Here is a 10,114-nt window from a genome sequence, read left to right as displayed (position 1 = left end):
TGATCTGCTGCGACAAGTGCAGGTGAGGAGCGCGCGGGCGCATCACACACACACACACGCGCGTATGATACACACACACGTATGATACACACACACGTATGATACACACACGTATCACACACACGTATCATACATTACACACATCACACACACACGTATCATCTCACACGTACACATGCGTGTATCATACACACACGTATCACACACGTATCGTACATCACAAACACATCACACACACGTATCGTACATCATACACACACGTATGACACACACACACACACACACAGCAGCAACGATGGCCGATGGACCTGCTTATTAAGATTGTTACTTTATAAAAGACGTGTTTATTCATTTAAGAACGTGACTGTGGTTTTTATCCGTTTATAGCTACATTTAACATTAAACAAGTTAGTTCCTGTTCTCACTTACGTTATAGCAGCTATAAACAGTCGTTCCGTGTGTGTGTGTGTGTGTGTGTGTGTGGTGTAGTGTGTGGCAGCATATAGACTGTATGGGTATCGATCGGCAGCACATTCCCGAGACGTACCTGTGTGAACGCTGCCAGCCGCGTAGTCTCGACCGAGAGCGCGCCATCCTGCTGCAGACCAGGAAGAGAGAGAACATGTCCGGTGAGTCCTCGTCTCTCTCTCTCTCACACACACACACACACACACACACACACACACACACACACACACACACACCACATCCTCTTTGTGCATTAAAAACCCACTGTAACACACAGGAATGTCAACAGTGCACTGTGTGTGTGTGTGTGTGTGTGTGTGTGTATCACTCTGTTGCCCCCTGCTGGACTTCTCTCTGTTGTAACACACACACACACACACACACACTCGTCCCAGAGGACGCTGCACTGTTTTCTGCTCGCCCTCTTTAGTTCAGCCTCCTGCCGAGGAGAGATCAGGATCACGCTCATCAGACACACTGCAGCAGTTTCACTCTGATTCCTTTTAAAAAAAATAAAATAAAATCCGGAGATAAAGTTGTTTCTAAGTGAACAGCAGCAATAAAATACTCTATATTTCAAATCTCCATTGTTTATTACTTCGTTTGTTAGATTTTCAATTATTTGTTTATTTTTCTTTCATTAAATTGAATTAATTCAGCTTAATGAACCTTAATTCACTGATTATATTTATAAATTTTATTTTGCTTATTTGTTTTTTTTAAGTTATTTATTTATTTAAAAGTTTATCCTAATTTATTTAATTAATTATTTTAAATATTTTTTTTTCATTCATTTCTTTTACTTTCTTTCTTACTCTGAGTAATTCTAAATCGTTCATTAAAACATTAATATTTTCATTTTTAATAAAGTCATTTATTTATTTATTTTAGTTTGTTTTAATTAATTAATTTATTTCAAATAATTAAAATTATTTCTAAATAATTCTCTTATCACTAATGAGTCATTAAACATTATTTTATTTCCATTCATTTATGTTGTTTTTTTTAAATAAATGTATTTATTTTTTCTTTTTATTTATTGATTTTGATGTCGTAATGTATTTAAGTATTTTTTTGAATAATGTAAATGTTTATGTTTTTGTTTTTATACGTCTTCTGCAATTAAAATAATCAACATAAAAACCTTTAATAAGAAAGTCGAAGAGATTTAACACCAAATTTAATTTTAATTTTATTGTAAACATTTAGCTATCCAATATTTTACATTTTATTAAACACTCAATATTTCAGAAATAACTATTTCTTTTATTTTTTATCTTTACGTTATCGTCATTATTTACCGGTGTGTTAGTGCGGGAGGTGATGACGCTAACGCTGAATCTGAAACGTACTGGAGTTATGCTGAGAACCATGATTAAAGAGTGTGTGTGTGTGTGTGTGTGTGTGTGTGTGTGTGTCAGATGGAGACACCAGTGCTACAGAGAGCGGTGATGAAGTTCCTCTGGAGCTCTACACCACGTTCCAGCACACGCCGAGCAGCATCACGCTCACCACCGGCCGCCTCGGCAACAAGCAGAACGACAAAAAGCGCAAGAAGAGCGGAGAGAAGGAGCCGGCCCCGCCCGCCCGCGCCAAGAAGGTCCACACACACACACACACACACACACACACACACACACACACACACACACACACACAGCTGAGGGAGAGAGATGTGTTGTGTCTTACTCTCTTTATGTGTCTCTGTTGTTCAGGCGTTTAGAGAAGGCTCCAGGAAGTCAAACAGAGTCAAGGTGGGTCACATGACTGCACTACAACTGTGTGTGTGCACGAGTGTGTGTAGTGAGTCTGTGTGTGCGTGTGTATGTATGTGTGTGAATGTTTGTATGCATGAGTGTGCATGAGTGTGCATGAGTGTGTGCAAATATTTGTGTGTGTGTGTGTGTGTGTGAGCTTGAGTGTTTCTGCGTCCAACTGTGTGTGTGTACGAGTGTTTTTGTGTGTGTTAATGTTTGTGTGTGTGTGTTTGAGTTTCAGTGACTGTTTGTGCACCGGACTGTTTGTGTGTTGAAGTGTGAATGTGTGTGTGAGAGTTTGAGGTTTGTGTGCGCATTTGTGTGTGTATGTGTGTTTTTGTGTGTATAAACGTGTGTGTGTATAAATGTGTGTGTGTGTGTGTGTGCTGAATGTTTGTATTGCTGTGTAAATGACAGCAGCTTATGTGTATAAACGTGTTCTTGATATAAGTCGCTGTGTGTATTAATTGGTGTGTGTGTGTGTGTGTTAATGTTTGTGTGTGTGTGTGTGTTAATGTTTTTGCGTGTGCGTGACTGTTTGTGCGTTGAAGTGTGAATGTGTGTGTGAGAGTTTGAGATTTGTGTGTGTTTTTGTGTGTATAAATGTGTGTGTGTAACTGTGTGTATAACTGTGTGTGTGTAACTGTGTGTATAACTGTGTGTGTGTGTGTATATGTGTGTGTGTGTGCTGAATGTTTGTATTGCTGTGTAAATGACAGCAGCTTATGTGTATAAACTTGTTCTTGATATAAGTCGCTGTGTGTATTAATTGGTGTGTGTGTGTGTGTGTGTGTGTGTGTGTGTGTGTGTCAGGGCTCGGCTCCGGAGTGTGAGCCCATGGACTCTCCGTCTCTGTGGGAGAGTAAGGTGAAGTCGTGGATGGAGCGCTACGAGGAGGCGAGCACCAATCAGTACAGCGACGACGTGCGAGTGCTGCTGCGTGTCAAAGAGGCTCGGGACGGCAAAGCACTCGCCTACAACACACACCCCGCTGCCTTCAAACCACCTGTAGAGGTACACACACACACACACACACACACACACACAGCTTGACAATGCGAGTCTGTATGTTGATTACGTCTGGGTGTTTCAGAGTCACATGCAGAAGAATAAGCGGATCCTGAAGGCGGTGCGGGATTTAGCGGCGGACTCCCTGCTGATCGAGTACAGGGGGAAGTTCATGCTCCGCCAGCAGTTTGAGGCGAACGGCTACTTCTTTAAAAGGTGAAGAGCTCAATAAATATCTGTTTATTTTATATACGTTCAGTTACAGAATATTTATCACCATAAATGGGCGACAGGAAGTTCGTTGACGTGTCGTGTCGCGTCGTTTCCCCGCAGGCCGTACCCGTTCGTATTGTTTTACTCAAAGTTCGACGGTTTGGAGATGTGTGTGGACGCGCGTAGCTTCGGAAACGAAGCGCGGTTTATTCGCCGGTCCTGCACACCCAACGCAGAGGTGAGCGATCACTGACATGACATCATGCTACAATAACTGCGACTGAAATGAGTGTGCAAACCTTACTTCCTGTTCCTGTCTCAGGTGCGTCATGTGATCGAGGACGGCATGTTGCACTTGTACATCTACTCGCTGAGATCGATACCTAAAGGCAGCGAGATCACCATCGGGTTCGACTACGACTACAGCAACTGGTGAGCGCACACACACACACACACACACACACACACACACACACACAGAAATATGTGTTCTTAGAGCGCACTGCATCATCAAACCCCGACATTGTCCATCAAACACCAAAATTCACCTTCAAAAACACTGACATTCACCAATAAAACACCGAAATTCGTCTTCAGAAACACCGACATTCACCAATAAAACGCCGCCATTCACCAATAAAACGCAGACATTCACCAATAAAACGCCGACATTCACCGTAAAAACGCCGACATTCTCCATTAAAACGCCGAAATTCACCGTTAAAACGCCGACATTCTCCATTAAAACGCCGACATTCTCCATTAAAACGCCGACGTTCTCCATTAAAACGCCGACGTTCTCCATTAAAACGCTGACGTTCTCCACTAAAACTATGACATTCACCATTAAAACTATGACATTCTCCGTTAAAACGCCGACGTTCTCCGTTAAAACGCCGACGTTCTCCGTTAAAACGATGACATTCACCATTAAAACGATGACGTTCTCCATTAAAACGATGACATTCACCATTAAAACGATGACATTCACCATTAAAACGCCGACGTTCTCCATTAAAACGCTGACGTTCTCCACTAAAACTATGACATTCACCATTAAAACTATGACATTCTCCATTAAAACGCCGACGTTCTCCGTTAAAACACCGACATTCACCGTTAAAACGCCGACGTTCTCCATTAAAACGATGACATTCACCATTAAAACGATGACGTTCTCCATTAAAACGATGACATTCACCATTAAAACGATGACATTCACCATTAAAACGATGACATTCACCATTAAAACAATGACATTCACCATTAAAATGCCGACGTTCTCCATTAAAACTGACATTCACCATTAAAACGATGACGTTCTCCATTAAAACGATGACGTTCTCCATTAAAACGATGACATTCACCATTAAAACGATGACATTCACCATTAAAACGATGACGTTCTCCATTAAAACGATGACATTCACCATTAAAACGATGACATTCACCATTAAAACGATGACATTCACCATTAAAACGATGACGTTCTCCATTAAAACGATGACATTCACCATTAAAACGATGACATTCACCATTAAAACGATGACGTTCTCCATTAAAACAATGACATTCACCATTAAAACGCCGACGTTCTCCATTAAAACTGACATTCACCATTAAAACGCCGACATTCACCATTAAAACACGATCACACTCACAAAAAAAGAATAGAATACCCTGTGCACCCTCTTTGACAGTCATCTGTGTGTGTGTGTGTGTGTGTGTGTGTGTGTGTGTGTGTGTGTAGTAAATATAAGGTGGACTGTGCGTGTGTAAGAGGGAATCAGGAATGTCCTGTTCTCAAACACAACCTGGAGCCCACGGAGAACCTGGGTTCTGCTACACGGCGCAGAGGAAGGAAAGATAAAGAGCCGGCGATTCGGGACGAGGCCGGCCAGAACCAGAACCTCACCCTGGACTGCGACGGACCCAAGGGCAAAACGAACAACGACAGCAAACAGAGGAAGCTGTCTCCTCTACGAGTGTCCATCTCTAACAACCAGGTACAGTGTGTATACACACACACACACACACACACACACACTCTTTATCACATAGACGTTCAATTCACTCTCATTTACTTTTTATTTATTCTTACACATTACACGATATCTTTATTTTACATTTATTTATTTTCACTTATTGCATGTTTGTTTCTTTATCATGTTGTCAGCCATTTTGTTCTCCATCCTCCTCATCCCTCTTTCCTCCTCACCCCTCCATCCTCTTCATCCCTCTTTCCTCACCTCTCTGTTACATTACGTCTCTGCTTGAGGGACACAGGTGTAATCTGTCCTGCCTGCATTGTGGTGTTTACACACCCAGGTTACACTTTGTGTTATTGTACTTGGGAAGTGTAGACGCTTACTCAGGGCACAGATGTGTTAGTGAGATTTGGGATCAAACCCTTGAGCTCCAGAACCAAACCAAAGTTTTCTAGGCAGGAAGTTAGTCGGGTAGTTCTTAGGCCTGGGTTACTCTCTCGGATTTTTTTTTTTTTTTAGTCAGCTTTACTCTCTTGGGCAGTTCTTTAGCCTGGGTTTCTTTTTCGGGTAGGTCTTTAGCCTGGGTTACTCCCTCAGATAGTTCTTTAGCCTGGGTTACTCCCTTGGATAGTTCTTTAGCCTGGGTTACTCTCTCGGGTAGTTCTTTAGCCTGGGTTACTCCCTTGGATAGTTCTTTATCCTGGGTTACTCCCTTGGATAGTTCTTTAGCCTGGGTTACTTTCCCGGATAGTTCTTTAGCCTGGGTTACTTTCCCGGATAGTTCTTTAGCCTGGGTTACTCTCTCGGATAGTTCTTTAGCCTGGGTTACTTTCCCGGATAGTTCTTTAGCCTGGGTTACTCTCTCGGATAGTTCTTTAGCCTGGGTTACTTTCCCGGATAGTTCTTTGGCCTGGGTTACTCTCTCGGATAGTTCTTTAGCCTGGGTTACTCTCTCGGATAGTTCTTTAGCCTGGGTTACTCTCTCGGATAGTTCTTTAGCTTGGGTTACTCTCTCGGGTAGTTATTTAGCCTGGGTTACTCTCTCGGATAGTTCTTTAGCCTGGGTTACTCTCTCGGATAGTTCTTTAGCCTGGGTTACTCTCTCGGGTAGTTATTTAGCCTGGGTTACTCTCTCGGATAGTTCTTTATCCTGGGTTACTTTCTCGGGTAGTTCTTTAGCCTGGGTTACTCTCTCGGATAGTTCTTTAGCCTGGGTTACTTTCCCGGATAGTTCTTTAGCCTGGGTTACTCTCTCGGATAGTTCTTTATCCTGGGTTACTTTCTCGGGTAGTTCTTTAGCTTGGGTTACTCTCTGGTGTACTTTCTTGACTTTCCTAAAAAGGATTATTATTTGTGGCTGGATTTGTGTCTGTGATTTTAGTTATTATTTTAATACGGCTTTATTTTAATTATTTCTACAGGTGTATAGTTTCAGTTTTGTTTTGATTGTTGGATTATTCTCTGAATTTTTTTTTTTTTTTTTTTAATTCTCCATTAGTTTCCTTGATCTTTTTTATGCCTCTTTCACTGTGTTAGTGACGCTAGATTTTCGGGTTTCATGCTTCTGAGTTTTTTAGCCTGGGTTACTCTCTTGGGTAGTTTTTTTAGCCTGGGTTACTCTCTTGGGTAGTTTTTTTAGCCTGGGTTACTCTCCTTGGTAGATTTTCGGGTTTCATGCTTCTGTCTGAGATTCTCCTTAGCGTGATATCTCAAGACCAGTGTGGTTGAATTTGTAGGATTTATAGGGAATTATCACAACCAGCAGATGAACTGATTAGGATTTGGAATTGATCCAAACAGGGTAAAGGTCACAAGGTCAAATGTGTGAAATAGTTGTTCTTCAATAGTATCCTATCTGTGTGAAGTTTATTTTTAAGGGGACTTCAGGAACACACACATTAGTAACAAGAAGTAATTAGACTTGTGCTACTCATTTTAGGTTAGAGAAATTTTTTAGATGCTTTTTTTGTTCTCCTGGGTCGTTTTTCTGTATTTTTTAAATTTTAGTTTGGACTCTCTTTTAGTGTGGATCATTTTTCAGACCGTAATTTAACCGAGACGATTTTTCAGAAATCCTTGAGAAAGCAGTTAAACAAGGTCTTGGGCAAATCGAACGTTATCTGGACTGTGATGAAGGTCACCTGCAGCAGCAGCTGCGATGTCGAAATGCGACAGCAGCCACCACTCACTCGCTCCACTGATCAGTACACACACACACACACACACACACTGTATTAAATATCACAGGTTTATACTTCATTCATCACTGATTGTATGTTGTTTCGGCAATGAGCTTTACCATAAATACATCACTTTAAACTATTATTTTAAACAAACAATTCTAAAAAAATAATACTAAAGCACCGGTGTGATGATAATCTGTCCACATTTTTCCCTTTCTTCTTTAAAGACATGCATCATTAACAGAATAAAAAATTACTATCCCGAAAATAAAGGAAACCCTAATACAGGTGATTTATAAAATTAGGACAAAAAAATAAAATGAATAAAAGAAAAATGAAATGAATAACAAAATATAATTACATAAAATTTAAATTAACTAAATAATATATATATATATATATATATATATATATATATATATATATACATATATATATATATATATATATATACACACAAAATGAATATAAAAATATATAACATTTAAAAAATTATTGTTTTTGATTATTCTGTGTGAAAGAAAGAATTGTTTAATGTTACATGATACTAAAAGTATTAAGAAGTATGAATGATAGAAATAAAAAAAAATTAAAAATATGAAAATACATAAAATAAAAAGAATTTTTTAAGTGAAAAAATGATTAAAGGTTCATTGTACTTTAGAATTAAAATCTGAAGTAAATAGGAAAAATAAAACATAAAAGATAATAATAGATACATTAAATAAGAGAAGACAAAAATAAATAAGAATAAATAAGAGAAAAATGTACTGTGTGATGCCTCCTTTGGGGAATAATAAAGAGAGTAAAGTGGGCCGACACCTGACCCTAAACGCCGACCCGGTCCGAGCCCGGTCTCGCTCATCGACGTCTCCCCATCGTTCCTCCTCCTCTCTTTCTTTCCCCCTCTGTGTCATCCCTCTCTCCCGGTGCTGAATGAAGGCAGAGGATGAATAAGGCCCCTCTCCCCCTCTTACAGGATCCTGAGTTAATTGAGGATCTAGAAGAGAAAACCTCCATTAGCAATGACGTAGAGATGGAGACAGAGGAGCACATGGCAGAGAGGAGGAGGAAGATGGTAAGTGTGTGCGTGCCGCCGGGGTGGACGCTGGTGTCGCCGCGGCGCTCGCTCGCTCCCTCGCTCGCTCACGGTTTCCACGGAAACGCTGCTGCAACCCCCCCCTCCCCCTCCCTCTTTCGCAGGCATCCCTTTTGCCCTCCTGTGGGTGTGTGTTGACGTGTGTGTTGAGGTATGTGTGTGTGACTGAGTCTCTACTGCCACCTGCTGCCTCGCTGGTGCTTCGTCCTCTGCTTAACCCTGATCAATCGTGTCATAGTCCAGATTTTTTTCTTTTTCTTTTTCACCTTTAACCTTCCATCAGTGTTCACTTTCTCTTCTTCTCCAACAACTCAACATTTTTTCCCCAAAAGACAGTAATTTTTTTGGGAACACCACTTTGTGCATAACTCATACTTGTGAATTCTTATGCTGTGTAAAATGTATATATTTATATTAGATTTTCTCCCATAACCTAGTCAAGATGAGTATTGGGTTCACGCGATTAGGGATTGGTTATGGGGATCATGTACTGCACCTTGCTTAAATATTCGCCCTAAATTAGTTTCCATCAGAAGTGACATAATTAGGCAAATGGAGTCGACCTGTGTGCACTTAAGGTGTCACATGAGCTCTATAAATACACCTGTTCCTGGAAGAACTCCAGGACAGCATCATGGAGCTATCGAAACAAGTTATGGACAAAGTTCTGGAAGAGTATGATTCAGGGTTTGGTTATAAAAACTTCAACATTAAACATTAATCGTATCACATTGATTCTCTCCAGAGGAGACCATCCACCAGTTTAGAGTGACCGAGAGACCAAGGGTAACTCTGATCATGATGCTACCACCACCATGCTTCACAGTAAAGATGGTGTTCTCAGGGATACTTTATGACATATAATCCTGGGGAAGTCTGTTTCAGTTCCAGCAAGTGGAAAAGTTCAGGGGAAGGGTGAAAACATATGCAAGGCACTGCAAAACATGAACAGAAATGACTGAAACGATATCAGAAATGGAAATGGCATTCTCTTGGACACTTTTTCTTCATACACAGTCCTTTCTACCTGTGTCCTTTATCACAAAGCAGCGATCAGCCTCAGCGGAACAGATGTTCATTCTTCCTTTGAGACACGCAAAGCCTCCTCATCTTTCCAACTGGAGGAGAACGCTAACTGTGCTAGCGTTGCTAGACAGTTTACATGCTGTCAGACTCCTGGGTGATTTAATACGTCAGTGAATGATCACAGTATTTGTCGGTTATTTCAGGCACTGAATCTGTTCAAGATTAAACCTTCCTGTCCATCTCCCACTAGCAGTTTTTCAGCATCTTCCAACTGCTTGAAAGCCTGCTATTCTGAAACCATGAGGTCACAGACATCTCTCTCTCTCTCTCTCTCTCTCTGTCTCTGGAGAACTGTCCCAGCTGTCACATTGC

The 10,114-nt window shown here is 40.8% G+C and overlaps 1 protein-coding gene across 4 annotated transcripts in view; it reads left to right on the top strand.

The window, feature by feature from the left end:
- The window catches only part of kmt2e (lysine (K)-specific methyltransferase 2E), a 48,102-nt gene that overhangs the window by 28,205 nt on the left and 9,783 nt on the right, over nt 1–10,114 (top strand). For 3 of the 4 annotated variants that reach the window (XM_034313181.2, XM_053241687.1, XM_053241689.1), the window contains 10 exons: nt 1–22; nt 490–629; nt 1,890–2,068; nt 2,184–2,222; nt 3,039–3,239; nt 3,319–3,449; nt 3,567–3,684; nt 3,769–3,878; nt 5,197–5,452; nt 8,597–8,695. The exon at nt 1–22 is cut by the window's left edge and continues 196 nt beyond it. In XM_034313181.2, the coding sequence (XP_034169072.2) occupies nt 1–22; nt 490–629; nt 1,890–2,068; nt 2,184–2,222; nt 3,039–3,239; nt 3,319–3,449; nt 3,567–3,684; nt 3,769–3,878; nt 5,197–5,452; nt 8,597–8,695 (1,295 nt within the window). The remainder of the gene's footprint in view (nt 23–489; nt 630–1,889; nt 2,069–2,183; nt 2,223–3,038; nt 3,240–3,318; nt 3,450–3,566; nt 3,685–3,768; nt 3,879–5,196; nt 5,453–8,596; nt 8,696–10,114) is intronic. The other variant, XM_053241688.1, reaches the window with a different exon arrangement.

The sequence above is a fragment of the Pangasianodon hypophthalmus genome, chromosome 18 (assembly GCF_027358585.1).
Source record: "Pangasianodon hypophthalmus isolate fPanHyp1 chromosome 18, fPanHyp1.pri, whole genome shotgun sequence".
Classification (NCBI taxonomy): domain Eukaryota; kingdom Metazoa; phylum Chordata; class Actinopteri; order Siluriformes; family Pangasiidae; genus Pangasianodon; species Pangasianodon hypophthalmus.
Note: the sequence above shows the minus strand (reverse complement) of the source record. Positions and strands in the feature narration are given on the sequence as shown.